Source organism: Elephas maximus, chromosome 11, assembly GCF_024166365.1.
Source record: "Elephas maximus indicus isolate mEleMax1 chromosome 11, mEleMax1 primary haplotype, whole genome shotgun sequence".
Lineage (NCBI taxonomy): Eukaryota > Metazoa > Chordata > Mammalia > Proboscidea > Elephantidae > Elephas > Elephas maximus.
Genome location: NC_064829.1, coordinates 61,324,960 through 61,352,011, shown reverse-complemented (window position 1 = coordinate 61,352,011; position 27,052 = coordinate 61,324,960). Strand labels below are relative to the sequence as shown.

The following is a 27,052-nucleotide window of genomic DNA, read 5'->3' as shown; positions in this document are numbered from 1 at the left end:
TTTCTATATGACGAGGTGAATAAGAATGACCCTGAGTCTCAGTAATGATCATCGGAAGCCCTGAACTCTGTTGACCACATCTGTAGATTTCCCCCTCATCAGCGACCTACCACAGGAAAGTCCTCTGTCTCCAATTTCTGAGGTCTAGCAGCCAAGCGAGGAAGTACGCAAAGGTTACTCATTATAAACTGAGAAGTGGATACTCTTAATTTTTAAAATGCGTGGAACACATGTTCCCTTGCACTCCAAATGTAAGGTAAGCCCTTGCACTTCAAATGTCAGGCCAGAGTGAATTTTTAAAGCTGAGTTACGAAGCTCTGAAAATAGAGTTTATAATGGAAACTTTGATAGGCTCTTGGAGCCATTGTAGTATGGAAAATTTAATATGTCACCTTGTTTTACAAGATTTTACTGGCATGGAAGAAAATTAAAACATTTAACATCTTTTACTTCACCAAATTGCTTTCTTCCTTCAAACCGTGGTGCCATTTGTAGTGCTAGTTCATTTATAAACATCCTTGTTATTGTCACCGGGCCTAACACACACACTCCAGCTCTACGCTCACATTTTCTTTCCAAAGCATGAAAACGCTTACTGGGGCAGCATTATCTTGTAATCTTATTCACAATTTCTGAAGGCATGTTAAGTTGTAAGAGTTCTGTTGGCAAAAGGCCTGAAATTATTTACATAACTACACAGGCAACATAAATAATGCTGATCATTAAAATATTTTTACAGGAAGAGCATTTTAAAAAGCCTTTTTTAAATAGAAACATTTGTTGGGTAGATATTTACACAAGTATGGGGGAAAAATAAGACTGAGAAAAGATAGCTTAATGTTGGAGGAAACAAATTTAGACCTTCCGGCAAAAAAGCATGTCTGCTTGCACTGCAGAAAACAATAACAAGCATAAAATGAGAGATAATTTTCTAAGTCTGCTATTAATAATCAAGATTTATATGAAAATATAGCAATTTTAATCCTAGTTGTATCATTAATATGAAATTCTTAACCTAGTAAAATTTTTGTATCTTTAATGACTATATACTTTCACGATCTATTAAAGTCCAGCTGGGGAACTTGGCGAATTTGCAGGTGACACACCTTCCTTGAAGGAGGAGAAAGATTCCCAACAAGGTTTGCTGGACCAGAGGAAGTTCTTCAAAGCATGAGAAACTTTATTTCTGACTTTTGCTCAGTGAAATTAAGTGATGTTGTGTTTTAATATCATGGAAGAATAAAATCAAAACATTAATGGGGGAGAAACACTTAGGAAAAGGAGGGTGAGAATGGCTGCACATCTTGAAGAATGTAATCAATTTTATACATAGAAGTTGTTGCATTGGTGTATGTTTTGCTGTGTATCTTTTCAACAACAATAAAAAAAATAAAAACCCTGAATGGTATCCAAGTACTTTCTAGGGCAGTCATTGTTTTATTAATTCTGATAACTTCAGGCAGAGGTACTGATCCTCAGATATTGGGGTTAAGAGTTTTAAAAACGAAGATGCATACACAGTGCCCATCTGGCTGGGGAAGGACAGAGCTTCTCCATAGGAGCCAGCCACCAGGACACAGGGCATGGAGGGCAGGCAGACGCGTGTCCTACATTGAAGTTTTTTCCACAGAGTTGCTGTCTTCCCATTTGCCGCAGTCACTTAGGGAGCATTATGAATAATGTCAATTCCCTGCTTTTCATAAAGCATCTTTTACTGAGCCCTTACTATGTCCTTCTGCTAAGTACATTACTTGATTATTTTTATAATAACCTTATAAGGTAAACATTATCCCCCAGCCCCATTTTATAAATGAGAAAACTAGGCTCAGGGTTTTTATAGATGGCCCACGTTCACAGGGCTAGACAATGGCTAGAGCTACGATCTAAAGTCCTATCTGTCTAACTCAGAAGCCCATGCTCTTAATCACCATAGTATGCCATACAACTAACTAGGTTCCAGAGAGCCTACCAGCCTAGGGAAAGTAAGTCAGATAGAACATGACCGTGTCTTCATGAAGTCATTGTTCTGTTGAGGAGCTGTGTATGTGATGTTTGTGGGGGTGCTATTTATATTGATACAGCATAGTGTGCTCCATGCTATGACAAGGAGAATCACAGGTTACTATAAACACAAAGAGGATGGCCCCTCTCTTCGCCTAGGGGACCAGTTAAGGAATCCTGAAGATGAGCTGATGAATTGAGTCTTGAACAAAATTTGTAAGAGTTAGACATATGGATGACAAAGTAAGATATGGACAAAGACATGGGCACCAGATATGACATATTTCAGAAACTGCTGCAAAAACTGAAGGTGTAAAGTGGATATGGCTATAGACGAGGTACATGCAGGGCCCAAAATCTACAGGGTTTTTAGACCACTAAAAGTGTAAGCACTCTTCTACTTTTGCTAATGAGAGTAAATGCCGTTGTTGGCAGTACATGTAGAGCCTGAGAAATTCTAATTTGGACCTGAGTAACTCATCCCAAGTCACTTTGTGGAGTGACTCTACTAGAAGCTTCCTTTCGTAAAAAGAAGACATTTCTCAGAGTGCAGGAAGACACATATCAGTGCAGGAGAATCCAAGGACACAGAAGAGATACATTCCTCTAGGTTGCTCTGAGATGTTCCCTAATTTTTTTTTTTAAGTTAGACAAATGCTTGTGGCTATTTATTAACTGTGTCATCTCATCATTATTCTTATTGGAGTAAGTAAAAGACTTCTGCAATATTTGTAATTAAGGAAGGCCAGCTCTTGGCTCAGTCAATGGGAGTGAAACAAATCCTGCCTTCTGATGTTTAAGTCCAGGCTAACAAAATGTTCTTCGATCTATTAAAATGCTCGTCTTCTTTGACTCAGCAATTACATTTCTAGGTATCTGTCTTAGAGAATTGTCAAAGATATGCCCAAAAGAGGAGCTCTGGTGGCACAGTGGTTAAAACACTCGGCTGCTAACCAAAAGTTCAGAGATTCCAGCCCACCAGACGCTCCACTATAGAAAGATGTGGGAGTTTGATTCTGTAAAGATTACAGAACCTTGGAAACCCTATGAGACAGTTCTACTCTGCTCTATAGGGTCACTGTGAGTCAGAATTGACTCAATGGCAATGCGTATGTCTAAAAGGACAGCCATTAAATACAACAATATCCATTAAAGCATTATTAGCAAAAGTGAAAAATTAGAAACAAATCAAATACTTATCAATAAACAAATGGTAAAACATGAAATATTATGCAGGAATTAAGAAAGATAAGACTGATCTCTAAGAACAAATATGGAAAGATGTCCAAAACATATCACTAATTGAAAAAACAAGCCACAGAATAATATTTACAGGATAATCAGATAATCTCATTTATGATAAAAACAAATAAGAGATTCAGAAAGTAAATTAGTGGCTGTCTGAGGCTGGAAGGTGGGGAGTGGGTAGTGACTGTTAATTATTGTGGGTTCTTTCTGGGGTAATAAAAACGTTCTGGAATTAGGTAGCGGTAATTTTTTTTTTTTTTTTAATGGTTGCACAAGTTTGTGAATATATTAAAACCACTATTGTAACTTTCAAAGGGTGAATGTTATAGTATGTGAATTATATATCAATAAAAACAAATACATTCCTGATATATGTAATGTACATGGAGATTGGGGAGAGCAAAGGGGATTTTTATTTTATCTGCAACTACATCTTCCAAACCTAGGAACCTCCTGGGTTGGGACCCAGTTGGAAATAACCTTAGTGACAAGGCCGCAATACTAGCTCTGGAAGTGCCCAATGCCCCATGGAAACCAAAGGGTGCTCCTGGAACCAATGTGTGGGCCAAAGACATACTAATTATTTTTTTTATGTCATGTTCCTACCTTTGGAGATGAATTCCCTTGCAAGATGGGCCACAAAAATCCAATCCAATAAAATCAACCAGCACTGAAATTTAATGTTGAAGCTATATAAAAAAAATATATAGGCTTTATTAATCTTTAACACACTTTCTTAAATAGGCTTCTAGTTGGTGAAATGCTCCAGGTAAAATTTCATCACAGGAAACCTGATGAGCAGCTCTTTTTTAAGGGTGATAAAGCCTCAGGGTTACAATAAAACTGATTTTTTTTTTTTTTTGGTAAAATACATTTTTTTTTTTAATGTACACAATAGAACAATAGTACAGGGGCTAGAAATCAAAAGGTAGATTTCATGACTGCGACTTTCACCAATAGATTTAAAACAGACACACAGGAGAAAAAAAATTTTTTTTTTGAGAGGTATCTACTATGTGCGTGTTGATATGTGTGTGTGTGCGTTTTCTGTATTTGTGTCTAAACATCTTCAGGTGACCTAGGTTAGAATATAAATATTCACAACAGTGTAAATCCAATTGTTTAAAGATCATAATGGAAAACATGAGACGAGAACAGCATATAGACCTTCCCCTCCCCCGCTCCCTTCCTTTCTCTACATCTCTCTCCCTCTCACAAACACATAAACAAAGCAGATGTTATCTATTGAATCGTGTCCCCTTAAAATATGTATTGAATTCCTGGCCCTTGTACTGTGGATGTGATCCTGTTTGGATTTCTCTGCTTATGTTAATAAGGCCATACCAGTGTAAGGTGGATTCTAAACCTAATCACTTCTGAGTTATAAAAACGAAAGCAGAATAGATATGGAAATGTGCTACGTGAGGATTATCTACAAACCAAGGTACACCAAGGAACTAAGGAATGCCTTGAACTAGGAAGAAATCAACAAGGCTGCTACACTGATTTGCACCTTCAGTCTATAAAACTGTGAGAAAATAAAATCTGTTCTTTAAAGCCACCCACTTATAGTATTTGTGTTACAGCAGCATTAGGAAACTAAAAAGTCATGGATACAAATATCTACAAAAATATTTAAATGCAAATGCCCTCTGACCCATCACCACTGGGATTCTGAGTTAGGCACGCTATACTGAGAAAGAAACCCTTGGGCTTAACTGCCCTATAGAAATCAGAGCCATAGGTCTAGTCAGAGCAGCGCCCTCTCCCCCATCACCTGAGTGGCATTTAGAGACAAGCCCCAGTTAAAGACTTCTGATGAACTGTGTGCACTGAGGGCTGCTCCTCAGATGCTGTGGAAGTTTTTCAACCCTGGCTTTTCAGTGGAGAACACTCTTACCTTTGGGGCTAAGACAATAGGCTTTGCTTTTTTAATAGGAAGTCTCCGAAGAGCTTCAGTGGTAGTACGGAGAGTGACAGTTTTTTTGGAAAATATCTACATGTCTATATCTACAAAAGGAGGTGCAGTGATTAAGCACTTGGCTGCTAAATGAAAGGTCAGCAGTTCAAACCCGCCACCCTTTCTGAGAGAGAAAGAAGTTGCTGTCTGCTTCTGTAAATATTACAGTCTTGGAAACACTGTGGGACAGTTCTACTTTGTTCTGTAGGGTCGCTGTGTGTTGGAGTCAATTTGATGACAATGATATATATATATATTTACATACATACATACATACGTGCACACACACACATATATGTATATGGAGCCCTTGTGACACAGTGGTTAAGCATTCGGCTGCTGTTCGAACCTACCAGCCGCTCCATGAGAGAAAGATGTGACAGTCTGGTCCTATAAAGATAACAGCCTTGGAAACCCTATGAGGCAGTTCTATTCTGTCCTACAGGGATGCTATGAGTCAGAATTAACTCGATGGCAATATATGTAAAACTCCATCACCGTCAATTCCCACTCCTAGTGACCCTATAGGATAGAGTTTACTCAGATTTTACAACATTGCCTAGGTTTTTGTGTCCTCTACCTTGCAGAAGAAAAATATATATATATAATATATATATCATAATCCAAATGTCTTTATATAATATTAAATTTAAATAAATTTTACCATAAATATAAAAAACATCATAGGGAAAAGTCAATACCAGAGATACGTGCATAAAAGTAAAACTACATTATTGAATTTATTATGGGTCATAATTTCATCAGAGATTTACAATCATGTTACTTAATCTATCCACTTCCTCTGATTTAAAGTATTTGTTAACCTGACATTTATCAAGAAAATCAAGTTTTCATATTCTGAAGGGGACTTCCAGAATTCAAAACACTTTTGGTTACTATCACTAACTTAGTTTGGATATTGCTCCTTCATGCTCATTACAGTACCAGCAAAGCTAACACTGCCGTTAGCTTAAAGATGGCACAAAAGAAAAACGCTTTTAAGATACTGATTCAACTTAGAATGAATAATGAGGTATTTCCATTGTCACATGAATTAGAATTTATAACAAAGAAAAGGAAATGAAAGGTTGGGAAGGTTTTGTTAAAGTTATTTTGTTGATGTTTCTACTATAAAAAGCCCTGTCAAGGTCTCTATTGTAACTTTATAATGTAGAAGATGTCTTTCCACTCTGCATATTTTTCAGGAATATATTTCTATTTTAATTTTTACTGCACAGCCAATTGACTTAGAGAGGAGGTAACTAAACACCACTTTTTAAAACGAAATTATTTAAGTTGAGCATGTGAGAGCTTGGGCATGAGTGGTCATTGGGGCAATACTGGTGATTACGCCAGTTTAATTTGGTAATAAAATCAAAGGAAATTTATAAGATTAGCACACATATCACGGTTACTTATAACACCACACTTCTTCCTTACATTTCCTTTCTCTCTCGTGTTTTAACCATAAAACTAGAGGAACATTTAGCTAAATGCAGATAATTAAGGCCATGAAGAATTACGGAGTCAGGACAATTTCTTTCCCTGGCTCCTCGTTTGAAAATAAACACCATCCCAGTTAGTTTAAAATAAAAAGCTTTGCTCTATAACGGAACCTTCCTCCAAACAGGATTTTGAGAGTATTCAAGGGCCGGGGATACATTTTCCAAACTGCTTCACTGGATGACCTTGACCTTCTAGGCAAGATTCTTAGATTTGCTCCTGCAGAGAGAAGGAATAGGAGCGTTTTTCTTGCTGTTTCCTTGATATAACATTTGAGTGACCCGAGGCAATGTAGTTTATTCCCCCTTCTCCTAAAACAAGCTCCCTCTTCTGCTGCCTTTTAAGTAAGAATGTAAAGGTCAGCTTATCATTTCACAAAATGCCCCATTCTGCTGAGGCCATTTGAGACCATAATATGCTTTCACTAATTATTTCATAACTCATTTAAATGAGAGGCATTCTGGAAGGGAATTCATTGAAACAACTCTTCAAGTAACTAATTATTTTTATTATGCACAGGGGAATTTTAATTATAATGCCTGTGTTATTTAAAAGCAGCGTGTGACAATTTGCATCTTGAAACATTGCAGTAGGGAAGAAAAAAAAAAAATGCCCCTGAATGAAATAACAACTCAAGTAAATTCAATTTAGTTGGTCTTTTATTTTCTTGATTTTCAAGAAACAGAAAAAAAAAGTAAACTTGGCCTGAATTATAAAACTGCTTATGAAGATAACTGAAATCTTGCTTCTAGAAAGCCTACTTATAACCTTATTTTTAAAATTATATGCACTCCATTTTCCAGGGGAAATTTATTGTGTATCATCTTTAGTGCCTTGCTGCAATAGCATGGTTTTCTTATCTTAGAAAAAAACACCCAAATCATAGTAGTTTCTCATAAGGATTTTATATTTTCAAGGGACTAAATGAATAAAATCAATTTTCTTTTTTGAAATGATTATTTCTCTTAATTTATATTTCAGAGTGTTTCATTGATGAAAACATAAATAACTGAATGAAAGTGAAACTACTCAGAGTGTTCTTATATTTAGTCCTTAAATTTATGTCTACTTTTATCTAGTCCTTAGGTTTATATTTATATCTAGTTTTTACTTAGTGATTTCCTGTGGTCACGTGCAGAGACTGGAACTCAGATCTTTTAACTCTGGTCACACATTTATTCCCCAAGGGAATAAGTTTTCATTTGTTTTTCCCTAACGGAACAGGTGTGTAGCCATAGTTAGGTCACCTGAGTTCCAGTCTCTGCACGTGACCACAGGAAATCACTTACCTTCTTTCCGTCTGTTCTTTATCCGTCAAACTGGGTACCTATGTCACAGGGTTTTTTTGAGGGCTTTTTTAGGAGATAACATATATAAATACACTTAGCGATGTCTGTGGTTTTAATACTCAAGACTTAAATGTCCAAAAAGCAACAAAAGAAAAATCTGCCTGAACACCAGTGCTCTTTGATGGATTCTGCAGTCAGTGGAGGAGGAGGGCTTGTCCCGCCCCACCCCAAGAAGTTAAATACAAGATACATAAAAGCAAAAAATCAAACCCATTGCCACTGAGTCAAATCTGACTGATAGCAACCCTGTAGGACAGTGTGGACTTGCTCCATAGTGTTTCCAAGTTGAGGCTGGTGGATTTGAACTGCCAAACTTTTGGTTGGCTGCCAAACTCTTAACCACTGTGTTGCCGGAGAAAGATGTGGCAATCTGCTCCCATAAAAATTTACAGCCCTGGAAACCCTATAGGGCTGTTCTACTCTGTCCTATAGGGTCGCAATGAGTCAGAATCGACTTGACAGCAGTAGGTTTGGTTTGGGTTTTATTCAAACTGTGCTTCTCAGAAGCCTGCAGGGAATGAGGACAGACAAGTAGCTATGTGGGTGTGGGGGTGTGCGTGTGGGTGACTTGGGGGGAGGTGGTGGCAGTGTTATCAGGCAAAACAAAGTGAGATTCCCACGATCATTCAGAGAAGCTCTATTTTTATCTCTTTTTCTTACAAATTGGCTTGGATTTTTCCCCCAGGGGTAGGGAGAAGTGGGATGGTGGTGCATGTAAACTTTCAATCTAGACCAACTAAATCCTGAGGACCCAGGTGGGGCGAACCCTTTTCAGCTGAAGGACATTAAGAGACTTGGGCTGATGAGACTGCCCAGGATCTTTTTCTAAAATGGTTGCACCAGTTGCGCGTCTAGAACTCCTATATGGCCGGTAGAAATTAAATTTAATCAACACAATAGTGGATAAATTTGTGAAAAATAAATCTTTAATCAAATTAGTTTTCATACTGCTTGCCACAAGACTGCATAGATTCAATTAAAAAAAAAAAGATTGTGTTTTCGGTGAAGGTTTACACAGCAGTTTAGGCTCCCTTCAACAATTTCTCTACAAATTGTTCAGTGATATCAGTTACATTCTTCACAACACATAAACATTCTCATTAGTTCCATTTTGGTTGCTCCATTTACACTCATCTAGTTTCCCTGACCCCTTACATTTTCATCTTTGCTTTGAAGTAATCATTGACTGGTCTCAAATAGGTGATCTTCTAAAGGAGCACAGTGCTCACGGGTGGTATTCATTATCTTGTACATGGATTCAATTTTTTGAAAACTCATTTCAGGCTTGCCTGTGTATGTTTGTAGATTTCAAAGGCATATATCTAATCCAAGTTTATAGTTTTTATAGATCAGGATTTGAAGCCTATATATCTCCCCTCCCTCCAATTTTCTTTTTTTTTTTTTGGTATGGGAATACTGAAAGGTGTCATCTCCTAATAATTGCAAAGATGCAGTAATAACCATTTATTAGGTTTATTTATACTACAGCTGCCACTGATCAGGAATGTACTCTGTACTAGGGCTTTACACCCAAGATTTTATTTAAATGCCATCACCACCTTAGGAGGTAGCTTATTATTACATCTGTTTTACAGAAGAGAATACAGAGGCTCAGAAAGCTGGCAACATCTGGGATAAGGAAGATATGTCTGGCTAGACTGAAACTCATCTTGATGCCATCAGTTATGGAAGAGATGAGAAAATACAGTCAGTAACCCATAGTAATTGCGACTTTTAACAAGAAGTTAGAACCAAAAAACCAAACCCATTGCCTTCAAGTCAATTCTGACAGGACAGAGTAGAAGTACCCCTTAGGGTTTCCAAGGAGCAGCTGGTGGATTTGAACTGCTGACCTTTTGGTTAGCAGCTGACCTCTTAACCACGGCACCACTAGGGCTCCCATAGGACAGTAGCCTTTAGTTTATCTTTCCTACTCTTGTCCTCTCCAGCCAAGTGTGTATGCAGGATTTAAGAGTACTTGAGATGTTTCTAGAAAATAGGATGAATGGTACCTAGCAAGATCATTGCATAAAATGTGCTGATTAAAGGCAGATTTCATTTGCCACATTTTTTTTTTTTTTTTTTTTATCAAGAAACATGTTGAGAAGGTAAAAATGGAAGTGGGGCATGATATTAAATGGGATCTACACTGCACCTGAGGACACAGAACTTTTTTGTTTTTTCTTTTTTTCCACCCCAGCAAAGCTGTTACCTTTTAGTGGTGACTGGTTTATTGAGTGTTAATGCTTTAAAAATGAGATTAAATCAGGTCTATGATCTTTATTACAAGGAAGATATATGCCCCTTGTGCATTCCAGTGGTTTGGCAATCTTAACCTCAGCAGACATAACATTGATGTATGCTGTGTTGCCAAACAGCATGGTAAGTGTTTAAAATGCTGTGAACAGCCTGATTACCTTGAAATGATACAATCAAATATTAGATTGTAACTCAGTGACTGAATCTGTAAACCTATCCCTGTACAGAATAGTAACACCAAAGCCACTTTGTTTTAATATCTCACTGAGAAGCAATCATTCTTCATCTCTCCATTGAAACAGAGAACACATAAAAGTGAATCTAGATTTCAGAAAACCTGAAACTACAGCCTATCAGGCACTTTCGTGTAACAGAGCACATGCATCTGCCTTTTGGAACAGGGCATCAAAATGCCAGCCCAATTCATTCAATTCAGCAGAGCTACCTGGTATTGTGGATGACTGATGGGTGGGATCCGAGAGTCAGGAATTCTCAAGCGAGAGAAAATAAAGTTGCCCTCTTTCTACTTCATTCATTCTGGGGAAACAGCTTTTGCCTAATCCTCAGCATGTGACCCTTTTAATCAATCATAATTAACATTGACTTTCAGTCCTCTCTACGCTTTATGCTCATCAATCAAATCTCGGACATCCATCACTTAAAAGTCCCAGGTGGCATACAGCCGTGGCTTTCATCGTCAGGAATCCACCTCACCCACCTCCTGAGCAGACGGGTTTTCTGGATTCCAGCGGCAGTCTGCCATGGCAAATTGCAGAGATAACTCTAGGTAGGCTGATCAACATCCTAGTTTTCCCAGGACTGAGGTTTTTTTTTTTTTTTCCAGGACACAGATTTTCAAGTGCTAAAGCCAGGTTAGTCCATAAAGCCAATCTGGTTGGTCACTCTACCTGTAGGTGAGGATTCTCCCCACCAGGAAATTATTGCTTAGGCAAAATCTGGTTTAAATGAAAATGAAATAGCACAGCTAGTAGAAAAAAAAAAAAAGAACCGCCCCCCCCCGCCCACACACACACAAATGGCATGAAGCTGGATTTGTGGACTGATTGCATATCTACGAGACCCAATTCTCTTCACTGTGCCACCGGACAAAATCAACTCTTTCATATTTTAACTTCCTTGTACCTGCACTAAAAGAATGCACTGGGGAGCTGCAGTCCTGCCCGATTATTCTAGTTACTAATATTGCTGAAAATTAGTTCTCCTTCTCACCATTTTACAGCTTCACTAATGTAAAACCTTTGCAATATTTCTTTTTTTTTCTTCAGATCAGCAAATTTTATTGTAACTATAATGGCTGGTCCTACAAATACAGATCTCCACCTGAGAAATAAAAAATTCCACCAATGCTTACAAATATCTTGATGCCTGGTAACATGTTGATTCAACAGCTGATTAATAAGATGAAGATTTTTCTTTTCATCTGGATATTTTGAAGTGGTGAACTCTAATAAAATAGTACTGAATTTTCTGGAATCCATGGATATTATTTCTGCCCTTCTTATTCTTGTTAGAGGGAAGCTCATAATAATAACAATGATAATTATTATTATTTGGCTACACAGTATTAGACCTGCAGAGAGCTGTAAGTTGAATTAATTAAGAAATTATTTCTCTAATACTTTTCTATGAATGAAAAGCCCACCCTAAAACATAAGCATGGACCAACTTAAGCAGGTTTTGATTTTAAAAGTCATACAATGTGGCGCTGATTGTTGAAATTCTTCTGCTGTTTTCCAGTTAATTTTAAAAAAGAAAAATTTAGGTATTTAGAACTTTTGTGTTTCTTAAAAATGTTCATTGTTTCTGCAAGAATTATTTTCTTCAATATTAGAAAATCAATCAACATAATACACTGCATCAATAAAATAAAAGAAAAGAACCACGTGATCATCTATATAGATGCAGAAAACAGAATTTGACAAAGCCCAATACCTTTTCTTGATGAAAACCCTAAAGAAGATTGGAATAGAGGGAAATTCCTCAATATGATTTAGGGCACATATGAAAAGCCAACGGCCAACATTACACTTAATAGAGAAGGACTTAGAGTTTTCCCCCTGAATCCCCTTAAATCGGGAACAAGACAAGGGTGCCCACTCTCATCACATCTATTCATTATTGTATTAGAAGTCCTAGCCAGAGAAATAAGAAAATAAAAAGAAATAAAAGGTATCCAGGTTGGAAAAGAAGAAGTAAAATTATCTGTATTCGCCAATGATATGATCCTATGTATAGAAAATCCCAAAGAGTCTACAAGAAAACTTCTAGAGCTGATAGAGGAATTTAAAAGCAAAGTTGCAAGGTACAAGGTCAATTAACAAAAATCAGGTAAACAGTAGCAATGAGAAATGTGAAATGGAAATTAGGGAAACATTTCCATTCACAATATCATCTAAGAGAATGAAATACCTAGGAATAAATCTAACCAGGGACATGAAGGACTTATACAATGAAAATTATAAAACACTCTGAAAGAGATTAAAGAAAACTTAAATGAGAAGATGTTCTGTATTCTTGGGCAGAAGGCTTAATATTGTTAAGATGTCATTGTTACTCAAAATGATCTATAGATCCAGTGCAATCCCAACACAAAATTCCAATAGCCTTCTTTACAGAAATGGAAAAAAACAATCCTCAACTTTATGGGGAATGGAAAGAGGCCCCGAATAGTTAAAGCAATGTGGAAAGAGGAGAACAAAGTAGGGGGACTCATATTTCCTGCTTTTAAAACATATTATACAGCTACAGTGATGAAAATAGCCTGGTACTGGTATAACAACAGAAATAGACCAGTGGAATAGAATTCAGAGTCCAGAAATAAACCCACACATCTATGGTCAACTGATTTTAACAAGGGGGCTAAGTCCATTTGATGGGGAAAGAATAATCTCTTCTTTAAATGGTGCTGGGAAAATGGGATTTCCACAGGCAGACAGAAAATTGAAACAGGATTCATGCTACACACCATACACAAAAACAAATTCAAAATGGAATAAGGACCTATATGTGCAAACTAAAACCAAGAAATTCTTAGAAGAAAATACAAGGGCAACGCTGTTGGGCCTAGCTTTTAACAACAGATTATCTGATAGAATAACAAAAGCACAAACAGAAAAAGATAAAAAATGAGATCTCATAAAACATAAAAACTTTTCTTCATTAAAAGACTTTACCAAAAAAGTGAAAAGATGAACTATTGACCGGGAGAAAGTCTTTTGTTCTACCTCCTAGTTATGCCTCGAATCTTAAAAGCTTACAAGAGGCCATCCAGGTCATGACAAATGGTCTCTATTAGCCTGGAGCAACAGAGGAAGGAGAGTCAGGAATAGGAGGAGGATATGAAATTCAAGGCTAATCGTTTCCATGAACAACTACCTCCTCTGTCATGAGATCAGAAGAAGTGGATGGTGCCTGGCTACCATTACTGAACATTTTGATCAAAGATTCTATGTAAGAATCCTGACCAAAAATGGAAAATGCAGAACAGAATTTCAAATTCTCATGGACTCAAGAGTTTCTGGAGCCATGGGGGCTGGATGAACCCCTAAAACTATTGCTCTGAGATAATTTTTAAACCTTAAACTGAAAATAACCTCTGATATCTTCTTAAAAACAAAGAATAGTTTAGCCAATCTAGTAAAAAAGTCTGCCTTGAGCATTATGCTCTTTTAAGAACTATCTATGTGGAATTAAAGTGACAACAACAACTTGAAAAACAGGAACCTTAGGGTGCAGTGAGTTTATGTTAATGAGGGAGGAACAACTCAGAAAAGAAAGGTGAGAATGGTTGTACAACTCAAAGAATAATCAAAAATGTCACTGAATTGTTCATGTAGAAACTATTTAATTGGCATATGTTTTGCTGTATATAGTCTCAACAACAACAACAACAAAATATTTTCTTATGACTAAAAGAAAAAGGGAGGAATGATGAAGAAGGAGGAGGAGGAGAAGAAACCACCTACCTGCTACTGCAACTTTTGCTGTCCGGCTAATTATGGACCCAGACTCTCCTAAAGAAGCTTCACATTGGTAGAGTCCATCATCTGGCTTGTGGTGCCTGGAGTGAAGTATGTTTTGTATCAACAGAGACCCGTTTGGAAGTTGCTGCTTCCTTTCATCCATTCCCAAGGCTAGGTGGATGCCATCTTTCTTCCACTTGATAACTGGGACTCCTTGGTCAGACTCTGCAGAGCAGTTCAGGAGGACATTACCTCCCCGCATAGTGACAGCATCAGAAGGTTCTGTCAGGAAGCGCAGGGATGTGAAAGCTTTAATCTGGAAACCTGAAACAAGAAAGCACAGGAAGTATATCCACTTGTTCAAACAGGTCTCAGGGTTAAATCCTCTGCCTTTTCTTTATAAAACTTTTCAAACAACCAGGGGGATTTGGAAAGTGTCGGGGAATAAATGAAAGTTAAAATCAGAGATATTCCATTAAAGAAGAGAAAAATGCCTAGTTGAGGTAACCATAATTAATAAAGCAATTGGTCTCAAAAATATTCAATGAGAAGTAAAGAATTCACACAAATCCAGTCATTCTCTTCATCACATATCAATTAGTACGTGGAAGTATAAATAGAAAAAAAAAAAAACCTAGCATTTCTAAAATAAAATTAGATATTTTACAGAAGCAGGGTTAGTAGTATAGTAGCTAAGACATGGGAACTATTTCTATCTCTTTTGTTCTGACTATGTTGTTACCGTCGCATGCTGTGGAGTCAATTCCAAATCATAGCGAACATTCAGAACAGAGCAGAACTGCCCCCAGGCTGCAATCTTTATGGGAGCAGATCACCAGGTCCTTTCTCTGGTGCAGCAGCTGGTGGGTTTTGTCAGCCTTTCAGTTAGAAGCCAAGCATTTAACCATTCTGCCACCAGGGCTCCTTGTTCTGACTGTAGAATCCATTCAATTTTTTAAAAATCTCCTAAGACATACTCTTTCATTAAAAAAAAAAAAAAAAATCTGAACATTGTGGTAAAAGTTATTTAGAACAAAACTCAGATGGATTTTAAAATAGGTAAGAAATCCCATTTGCAGAAGCAAGTCAATAAAGCTACTACCTAAAAATCACAAATCCCTGAAGTGTCTTAATTTCCACTCAAATATTGTTCTTGGGCCGGGAAACCTAAGTGAATATCATACTTGGATTGTTTTTCCTTAAATATAAGGGAACATAGGAAATCAAGAAGAGGAAGAGAAAATCACTGAGGAGTCCTAAGGGGATGAAGCAAGTTTAATTAGGTAAAGTATGTATATTCTTTTCAGGGCTGGCAGTATAACATTTGGCAGAAGTCTTGGCTGTTGAATCAGAGGCCTTGAAGAAGTCTTAGGAGCCCATGTATCCACCCTTTCCTCAGACAGGTGTACACCTAAATCGTTCAAGTCAAATTACTTTTAATTTCACTTGAACAGTCTCTGGTCTAGAGATTCTACCATGTCCCTTGGCATCTTGTTTTCAATATTTAATCATTCTTAGAAACTAACTAAATTTTCTTGCCACCATTTAATCCCGTTTTCTCCTGATCTACCTCGTGTGAAAAAGCAGAAGAGACAAATTTCCTAAAAGCCCTTGTTATTTTGAAACAGCATTTAATTTTTTCAAAAATACATCCCTAAATTATGCTTAGCCTTCATTTTGCACAGGATAACAAACCCCAACCTCGTTAGTTTTCCCAGTACTTCCATAACGGCAATAATTTGGGTTGTACTTTGTGGAAACTTTGCAAACGGCTAAACTGTACATAATTAATATTCTTATAAGAGATTGACCCACACTACCTCCTATGGACATAATTATCTATAAATCAAAACCAAACCCAGTGCTGTTGAGTCAATTCTGACTCATAGTGACCCTATAGGACAGAGTAAAACTGCCCCGTAGAGTTTCCAAAGAGTGCCTGGTGGATTCGAACTGCCGACCCTTTGGTTAGCAGCCGTAGCACTTAACTACTACACCACCAGGGTTTTCCTAATTATCTCTAGTATATATCATTTTTTCAGGAGCGAGAAAGTTGAATAGCTTCTCATCGTTTCTTAACGGAGTTCTGTCATACTCCTGCACACCCAATTTTTCTCAACTTTATATTTGAAGTTTGTTACTATGCTCCTTTTGTTGAATTGTGCCCAGTGAATAGTATCATTCATTGTCATTCACTCATTCCATCAAACAAGCCCTTTCTCCCTTTCTTCTTACTACTTCCCCAAAGAAAGCATCAGGGACTTGGTTCAAATTAATATCAATTGTAAAAATAACAATAAACATTCAAGCCTACTATAACTGAGAGTGGCATACATCCCAAATGACCCTAGTCTGGGCCCTCATTGTCAAACAAGTTCCTCCTCACCACAGATCCTCTTTGTGTGGCCAACTAAATTATAGTATGTCCTGGTCTTTAGTGGAAAGTAGGTCAAATTGGGAGTCTGGAAATGTACCTCATGGCTGTGCCTTTATTACTGAAAATCTGTGACTCAAGTCCCCTAAGTCCGTACAACCTACATGCCCTTATCTGTAAAATGACGATTTGAACTAGATAATCTCCAAATCCAACATCCAGTTTGGAAATTTCTAGTCCCAGAGTAGGGTGAGGTTATCCATCAAATGAACCAGCTCCAAGAAGATTGAAACGAGGGCTGATTTTGCTGCTGATCCCTCCCCGGTGTCTCCATGCCCTCCTCTTTTACTAGACGAGAAACAAAAGCTAGTGATCACATAGCTTGAGATGCATCAAGTAGGGGAAAGCAGAAAGAAGGTGTTCTAATGTCCTTAAATGCCAGGATATTTCACTAAAGTAATACCCACCATTTCCATACAAGTAGCATTAATAAGATGGAAATAAATTTAGAATTCAAGACTGTGCAACTACATTAAAAAGCATTTATTGCTTTTTTGTTCTTCCTGAGGCCTATATTTTAAACCACAACCTCATGTTGAACACCTTATTTATATCACAGAACACATCATACATTTAACGCAGCTGTTTATGACAGCATGTTAATGAGCATATGTGCCCATTATCACAAGTAAATAATGCACTTAATCTGAAACAGGAAGGCTTGACAGTTTTCAGTGTTGTGAGTACATAATTTAGGAAAGTTAAATAAAGATTGACTTTTTTTTTTTTTTAATACAATTACCCTTGCAGTTCACTGGCAATTTGAGCTTTTTGTACTCCTTATAACAATTACAGTTTGAATATATGGTTCTGTGAAAAGGTACCTCACTGCTTTAAGTAGCTTGCATTAGTTACACAGTCTATAGCTACTACTGTTGTTGTTGTCAGCTGTTGACAAGTCAGCCCCCTGACTCATACAGTCCTCATATACAAGGTATGGTACCATTGTAATCCACAGAGTTTTCACTGGCTGATTTTCAGAAGTAGATTATTGGGCCTCTCTTCCTAGTCTACCTTAGTCTGGAAGTTCCAGTGAAACCTGTTCAGCATCATAACAACACACAAGCCTCAGCTGATGCAAGTCCCCACTGACAGACAGGTGGTGTTTGCACACGAGGTGGACTGGCAAAAAAACGAACCCGGATCTCCCACATGGGAGGTGAGAATTTTACCATGAACCACTGCCTCTCCTCTTGGAAAAGAGGGACCCAAGTAAATAAAACCCATTGAGAAATAATAGATATGCCTCCCATGTTTCTCTTTTCAAAGTTTCAGCCCATGTTAAGCACATGCTGCCTCATGCTCCCTCGTGAGGTATTTCACACCCACCTAAGAAATGTCCCCCAATGCAATACAGAGTCCCTGGGTGGTACAAACTGTTAAAGAGCTCAGTTGCTAACCAAAAGGTTTGAGGTTCAAGTCCACCTAGAGGCACCTCCGAAGAAAAGCCTGGTGATCTACTTTCAGAAAATCAGCCATTGAAAACCCTATGGAGTCCAGTTCTACTCTGACACACATGGGGCCACCGTGAGTCCAAATCAACTCAGCAGTAACTGGTACTGGTACTGCATCACACTGATTTCATTTAGGCTAAAGAGCCTCCTGCTCTCTTCGTGTACCAGCTCCCCTTAAAAAAAAAAAAAAAATGTTAATAGAAAGTAGTTTTATCAAATTGCTTCACCCTGAGAATCAATCTGAAATGATTTAACATATGAGGAGAGGAAGAGAGAAAGATAGATGGTAAAGTTAAAGAAGACAAAAAAGTAGACATCACTTTGGAAATTTTAGCTCTGAGTTTTGGTCAGCAATCTGGGCAGTCACAGAGTTTGGTGAGGGCCTAGAGTTCTTGGGAAGTGAAAGCATTAGTAAAATATAGGCAAGTGTCAAAATGAAACGCTGTACTTCACAAGTTGGCAGAGGATTTTACATCACAATGATAGCAGGGATGGAAGAGACTTCAACCAGGAGAAAGCCAAATGGAGAAGTTTGTTTGTTTTGGTTTTATTTTTAAGATGCAGGTGGCCATTCTGTTGAACTCTTAAATATTAACATTTCCCATCCTTACTTGGGCCTGCTGCAAAATTACTTAAGACTACTACGTCTTAAGGAAATAGACTTTAGAATATCAACATCCTATCTGCTAAGAAACTTGCACAACTGAGTCAGAGAGCAGAGTTCACAATGAGAATAAGTAAGTCTCCATCTTCTCTTCCTCCAAATGTTGGCTTGGTAAGATTTCAAACTCTCCTTGCCTAGGGTTGCAGTGCAATAAATCACTTTTGTGTGGCCTTTCTCGCCATGGTCTTGTAACTACCACCCAAGTGATTGGCAGGACCATGCAAATAAGGTAACTGTGGCCCATCAAGGGGATTGGTCAGTTTTGCTATCCCACTAGGTTTAAAAGAGAGCCAGTCCCAGAGCAGAGGAGGATACCGCCACCACCAAGGAAGAAAAGCCAAGAGCGTAGCTCATTCTTTGGACCAGGGATCCCTGTGTTGAGAAGCTCCTGAAACCAAGAAACAGAGAGAGAGAGAATGAGAGAGAGAGGTATAATACTGAAGACTGTGAGAAGCAGTGGCAGAGAAACCATGGCAGGAGAGGCTGGCAGGAACTGGCATGGTAGGCTACCTAGCCCACAGAGCAGGAAAGCTGAGCGCCTTTGGTCAGGAGGTTTGCTAGCAGAGTAGGGTGCCTCTGGGTCCTTGGTGGAGCTAGGTTTTTGTCAACCCACAGAGCTAGAGCTGAGTACCTTTGGGCTGAGGTTTATTGCCTCAGGGCAGTTATCAGCGGAGCTAAAAGAGCTTTGTAACACTTGCCAGAGCAGGGCTGAGGCCAAGAGGACAGAAAGAGGTCTGCCTTTGGGCAGGCTAAGAAGAACCTGTCCTGATGGAAGAACTGTATCCTGAGCATTGCTGAACTTGAATTGTAACCTGTTACTTCCCTAATAAAACCCATTATTGTGAGTATTGTCTGGGAGTTCTCTGTGGCCGTTGCAATGAATTATGGAACCCAACAGCGATGTAGAGAGTACTGTGGGAGGAATGATTGGTGTCAGAATTGGTAAAGATAATGGAGAGAGGAAGTATATCTGACCTCTGCCTCATAGGAATCCGCCTTAGCTGGTTGATCTTGATTCTCCTTCCCCCTTCTGAAGTTAGAGGAGGTGAGACATCGCCCCCATATCATTTTTACGAGTGTTTATGCATAGACCAATATATGCCTTTAACTAATGACTATCTTTTCCTGTGTGTGTCAGTCTGGGAAAAAAAATAATAAAGTATCAGATGATCACAGTATACTTTTTTTTTTTTTTCTTGTGGAAGATGGTAGTTTGTAAGCCAATATGGACATAGGAAAACCTTCAGCATTCTTCTAATAAGGAAATAGGAGAGGAACTATTCTTTGGGGTGATCAAAGGAGGAATAGTAACATCTATTTGTTTTAGATTTGTCAGACATAAACATGCATCAGAGATAATGCTGCCAAGGGTCTTCTAAGTTTACATTAATTGAGTATCTAGAAATAGAGATAATCTTTAATGCATTTTAGAATCTCACCAAAATTATCAAACAAATAGTAAGTCCCTTTGTGCTTGCTCTCCTGTCTTATTCTTGTTCATTTCAAAGACTATTCAGTTGCAGAGGCAGACTAACTTAGAATGGGTTTTTAAGGTATGGTATTTCATCTACATTATCAAACATTGTTAAGTGTAAAAAAGAATTCCTCGTGGAGTCTGGAATCCCTTTCCAAGTCCAAAGTGTAAAAGCTTCTGATTAAGGCAATAGAAGTTAAAAATGAAATTTATGTAAAGTAGCATGGAAGTAAAAGGAAGCTCCAGAAAAGATTCTGAGATTAGAAAATGTCAGACAAATCCCCATAGAACTTGCTACGCATAATGTTATCTCTTTCAAATTGCAAAAACTTTCACGTTGGGATCCCAAACCCTCATAATCAACCTAGAAAACCTTGCCACCATTATCTCTTCTTAGATGTATATGCTACCACACCTGGTTCCCTTTCTGTTGAGACAAAGAAATCGCTGTTCAGGAAATTAAAACAATTCTATGGATGACGGAATAGAGTCATTTCAGTCCATCACACATCATATAATTGGTAACTCCAAACTTCAGCCCTGGCAAAATCCTACAATACTTACAAAGCTACGCAATGGAGTGGGGGGTTTAATAAAACATAAATTAACAGAATTCCTAACCATACGTAACTTTACTTGGTTTAGGATATCAGAATAAAAATTCTAAACAGTTGTTCTTAAAACATGATTCCCCAGACTAGCAACAGCAGCATCACCTGGGAACTTGTTAGAAATTTCCCGTCTCAGGCCCCATCCCAGAACTAGCCTCCTTGGATTCTGTGTGCACTAAAGCTTGAGGGTTGCTGCTCCAAATCACGTGGTGAGCTGGACTGGAGCACAGGATCCCTGTGTTCCACACGCTGTCTTGTTATAATTTGCCACATTTGGGGAATTTGTGCCATGTGGGTGTATGCTTTTCCTAAGTAGGCTGAGTAATGTGGATGATCTAGAAAGGCAAATAATTAAGCACCTCTTTCAATACGTATTGTATTAATATTTGAAAGGTTGAGGAAAGCAGGAAAAGGACCAAGAAAAAGGGCTATTGTTGACAATTTCTGTATTGTACTCAGCACTCTTGGCTCAAAATAGTCTTACTCCACTATGCAAAAGAAAAAAAAAAAAGCCCATGATCAATTGGACAATTAGAGTGCTCCTCAGAAGTCTTGGTTCTTCACACAAAGATCTGTCAGAGTTTCTTGTGATCAGCTATAATTCTTTCCCAAAAGGAGTTCTGGGAAAAAGAGTATTCTTTACCATGTTGCCTTTTACTTTTTCTTACATTTTAGCTCCCCAGTATACTTTTAGCCTTTTTAAATATTGAAGCTCTAGACAGCTGACCTGTTGACCAGTCCCTCAGTCCACTTTAGCTCCTCCTAAAACCTATTTCTGTGGAGTTGATTCGGACTCATAGTGGCCCTACGGGACAGAGTAGAACTGCTCCACGGGGTTTCCAAGGAGCAGTTGATGGATTCGGACTGCTGGCCTTTTGGCTAGCAACCATAGCTCACTGTAGGTCTTAACCTCTGTGCCGCCAGGGCTCCAGTTTAGCTCTTAGATGTGCAAAACCACCATAGCAGTCATTCCGTTGTAGCCTGAGGGTGTACCTTATCTACTTCATGTTAATACAAAACTGGAACTTTAGCTAGCCCAGAAGAGAAAAGTGTCTACTCTCCAAAAGACCGGGACAAATAACCACTGGGGTTTCTGTGAAGTACTGGTGCTTTTATTTCTACATTGATAAGAGACATAGGAAAAACAGTTGTCATAAGTCTTGGTCATATCTTTAAAAGACTGTGCTTATCCCAGCCTTTGTCAGTGACTAACTTCAAGAAAAATTTTTAGTTTATTTTTATTACTAACAAATAGAAATCAGAAATGAATTAGGTTTTGCAAAATCTGTTTCTGAAATTAAATAATGCAAAGGAAGACTTATCTAGGAGGAAAACACTTGCATTTTACCATGGAAATTTCTTAAGGATCATTCTGTATCAATTTTAAATAAAAAATTTAAAGGGACAGTTCAATTCCCTGATTTACAGTTGCCAGATTTAGCAAATAAAAATTAAGGACATAGGTTATATTTGAATTTCAGATGATAAATAATGTTTTAGTATATGTCGTGAACACTTACACTAAATAAATATTGCACAGGGCATACTTATACTTAAAAATTATTTGTTGTTAATCTGAAATTCAAATTTAACTAGGCACGGTGCATTCTTTCTGGCAAACTTATTCATCATAAAATGACTTCCACCAGACCATGGCAAAAGTAAGCACATAGCGTATGAATTTATAACACCTCGCTCAGTTTTCAAATATCTACAGAAAAGAATGAACTCTTGGGAAGCTATCATGATTGAATCACGAAAGTGATTTTAGTGTCAGGACATTTGCTGACCTAGTGCAACGCCACCAAATATCCGCACAGAAAGGTTGTTGAACCTGATTTGTTCTTGACCCAGTGATTCTTCTTTTTCTCTTCCCTTTATAAGACAGGGAGTAAAACTTGGAAATATAAATACAAGACGTAGAGTTCAAGAGCAACTGCTCTCGCGGAAATCTTAGCCAGCCCACACCGGGGCTCCACACCAGACAGTCTAAGCACAAGGCATCTTCCACAAAGCAGCGAAAGCTTTTCTGAGATCTGAGGTTTTCATAGCGCAAGGAGTTTGTGCCCCAGGCAACTGTTAAATCCAATGGTTAAAAAAAAAAAAAGATAAGGGCCAAGTTGGGTTTTGGGGGAGAAATTTCCTCATTCCTTTACTGCTTGAAGAGCCAAATCTCCAGACCACAGCTTGATGTTGCTGTGTGATACGGGGCAAATTGTAATGGGATTTTTTTCCAGCTCAACAGGTAACACAGTCTGACATCTAGGTTATCATTCTTTAGGCCTCATGCAAAATTAGCACTTAAAATAAGAGAAACTTTGATGAGCTGCTTAATCTGTCCCAGGTTTGAACTTTTCTCCTCTCTCAGTTTGGTCAAAAGTAAGCTAGCTTTCATTTCTCTTGTGTTGTCATCAGACTTTCCCAAAGTAGGGGGATGGATTGTTTTTTTATAAATGCAGATCCGTCAACTAGAACACGAAGAACCATTCTTTAGAGTATTTAGAAAAAGTACTATTTAATAGGGGCCCAATGATAAGAACATCTTTATCTGGATAGCAGTGGAGATGAGACTGATTGCAAAGGGACCTATCAACTTTCAGCACCTTAGTATTAACCAAGTTATCCATGTTTACTGCACACAAATAAGAAAATATGGCACAAAGCCAAATATAAAAATTGCCCATAACCTCATTCACCTGATGAAAAGCACAGTTAAAATCTGTGTGCCAGAAATTATTCATTTCTTGATTAATAGAGATTTGTATTATTAATCTCTATGATCGTGATCATGTTTAACATTTCAATTTAAATCTAGTTACTGTGAGGATCCATTTAGACCCATTCTTAATAGGGTTGTTTTCCATCAGGTTTTCTTAAAAGAGAGTTGATTGTTGTTACAAGTCACAGTTTTCACTCTCATTTGGAAAAAGTGCTTGCTTTTTTAGTAGCACATTTATTACAGCATATTGTCGCCTTTTAAATCTGAAATTTTATTTTAAAGAAAAGCCAATGGGGAGGGGAAGATAAAATGCAATTTAAATAATGTACCTTGTAATACTATTTTGTTTTTACCATTACGTTTAACAATAATGTTAAAGATCTTTAAAAGATCCTAATGACATTCACTCATCCATCAAATACTGACTGAATGCCTACTATGTGCCAGGTATTATTCAAGGCTGGGGATACAGCAGAAAAACAAAAAAACCCAGTAAGGTTTAACCTGGTGGAGCTTATATTCTAATAGGAGGAGATAGTCAAGAAGTAAATGAGCAAATGTGTAATATGTCAGAAAAGACTAAGTGCTCTTGGTGAAAATAAAGACAGGAAAGAAAAAAACAGTTGGTGATGTTGTAGAAGACTTGGGTGCAACTAGAGCAAAGTTCTGAAAATTGTGAGGAAAAATGAACAGATATCCAGTGGAAGGACTCTGAAGGCAGAGGGAACAGCTGTGCTAAGGCCTGGAGGTGGGAGAGTAGCAGGCCTATTCCAGGAACAGCAGGGAGGCTGAACGGCTGGAGCAGGGTGAACTCTCAGAGGAGACCAGGTTGGAGAAGTCCCAGAGGTAGAGCAGGTTGTATAGAACCTTGTGGACAATCAAAGAACTTTGCTTTAATTCTGATAAAGATGGAAACCTATTGGATAATTTTGATCAGAAAGTGAAATGATCCCACTGATGTTTAAAACAGTAATTCTCTACTGGGGACAATTTCACCCCCTAGGAGACATTTAGCAAGGTTGGGAGACATTTTTGGTTGTCATAACTAGGGGTGAGCTGCCACTGGCATCTAGTGGGTAGACACCAAGGGTAATGTCAAACATCTTACAATACACAGGGCAGCCCCTTATGACAAATTATCTGATGCAAAATACCAAAGAAGCCGAGGTTGAGATACACTGTTTTGAAAGGATCACCATTGGCTCTGTTGAGAAAGGCAGACACTGGAAGACTCAGGGAAACTAGTTAGGAGGCTACTTCAACAGTCCAGGTGATGAGACTTGAACAAGGGTATCAGCAGCGAAGGTGGTGAGAAGTGGTCAGACTCTGTATCTATTTTAAAGGCTAGCTTTGCTGAGGGATTGAATGTGGCTTGTTTGAAAAAGAAGAGAGTCACAGATGACTCCAAGTAGATCAATAGAGAAATTTCTATGCAAAACAAAAGTCACTCTTACAAAAGAAAGCTCTGGACATAAGGGGTCAGGAGACCCAAGCTTTTTGTCTAATTTTGTCACTCATTAGCCCTCTGAGTACGGGCAAGGGTGGGAATCAATTTACTCATTGATTAAACCAGGAGGTTGGACTAGATAACCTCTAGTTTTATTCAGCTCTAACATTTTAAAAGTCTCTGAGTTCATCCCTATCAATTATGCCACTTACAGTAAAAATAAATAACCTTAAACTTAGGAGGAAATTTGTCATATTAAGGGATTGACTATAATCACTCTGTGATTAGTTTATCATAGACTATAATAAGACCACAAAGAGGTACAAAAGACTGTAATAACACTACCAAAGGTGCCAAGAGACCCACAACTCACTTCATTATCCACAAACTAGACAGAGAGTTTAATCTTTTCTCTTGAAGATAAAAGACTGCAGAGGTCACTCCGCTGGCAAAAGACGGCACACGGGTTGCTTTTTATGATTCATGAGGAATGAAGTACTTATCTTGTGGAATCTCTTATTACATATATGAAGGATTAATTCTATAAAGCCTGACAGGTCCAGGGAAATCCTTTAACATTCAGCAAACTTCATGGCATCAAGTCTGATATGGGAGCCCATTATGATAAAACATATGTATTACAATGAGTCCCAGTTTTCCAAAATGGAGGCCCAACAGTGGTTTTCATTAAAATGCTGTCATTCATTTTGTTGTGATATTTAGTATATCTTCTCTCAGCAGGAAGGTGATATTTTCCTGCTTAGTCCATGGATGACATCAAGAAGGAAAAACCCATAATGATAAGAGAAATATCAGTTTTTGGACTGAGAGCCAATGAGCTTTAAATTGCTCAAGAAGTTGACATTGATTAAAGAACCCTTTCAAACAACTTGCTTTATTAGATGGTTTAATGCGACGTGATTTGGGGAGCAAGAATGAAGTCCCTTTAGAGGATCAGTACCATAAGGAGTCTTCTGAAACCTGAATATGCAACATATGAACAATCTATGAGGACTTCAAGGATGAAGAAACTATTCAGGAGTGCTTACCTATACAAAACTAAAAGATGGAGGAAAATACATGTGCTTCTCACCTAAAAAGGGCTTATCATGTACATGCTTTAGTTGCTGTAGTTTCTAGAAATGCTCTAATTACAGCCTTCCCTAGAATTCAGTGGTTATAACCTTGTGCCCAACGGTCTGGCAGGAACAGGGCAGTGGTACAGGCACTCTACGCCTACACGAGGGTTCAGAGTTGAACATGGATTTTCCATGGAACCACTGATGTCAGCCTTTCTGTAGTTTTAAAATTGCATGACCCAAATGCAATATAAATCAAGTTAACACCAAAATGTCTAGAATGCCACTGTTGGAAGAAATCTTGAAAATTATCTAGTTCTCATTCTTTATAAACCCTTTCCTATTGCTGGTCAAGTCTTATTATAGGTACCAAACAAAGCATAGGGCAAAGGCTTCCCTAGAATCCAAGAATGGTTCACTTATCTCAAGGTACATTTATTACAAGTGACTCTCACTCAGATCATTTGAGTTCCAACATGGTATTCAATAATACTTAGAGATAGCTATAAATCTTACACCAGATTATAAACATTAATTCTCATCAGGTTCCCATTTTACAAAATGGAAAATTTAGATGCAGGTCTGTATACAGATAGACACTCTCACTAAACAGCAGTGACAGGCCCAGCTCTTAGAAGTGATAGCCCTTTTTTCTACCTTTTGTGGCTCTGATCTTTCTATAACATATCATACTTTTGAGTATTTCTTCCTTATTATACTGAACACTCCAAGGGAGGAGAACTGAATCGTATTTTTCTCTCTAGTTCACGTGCCCTTAGTAATACTTACCCATCTCATAGGTATTTAATACATAATAGATGGTGAATAAACAAATATATATATACAAAAGCATGAATAATTTGAAAA

The 27,052-nt window shown here is 38.0% G+C and overlaps 1 protein-coding gene across 1 annotated transcript in view; it reads right to left on the bottom strand.

Moving 5' to 3' along the window:
- Positions 1 to 27,052, bottom strand: part of DCC (DCC netrin 1 receptor) — a 1,314,656-nt gene that overhangs the window by 861,416 nt on the left and 426,188 nt on the right. The window contains exon 2 of the mRNA XM_049901020.1: positions 14,307 to 14,627. Within this exon, the coding sequence (XP_049756977.1) occupies positions 14,307 to 14,627 (321 nt within the window). The remainder of the gene's footprint in view (positions 1 to 14,306; positions 14,628 to 27,052) is intronic.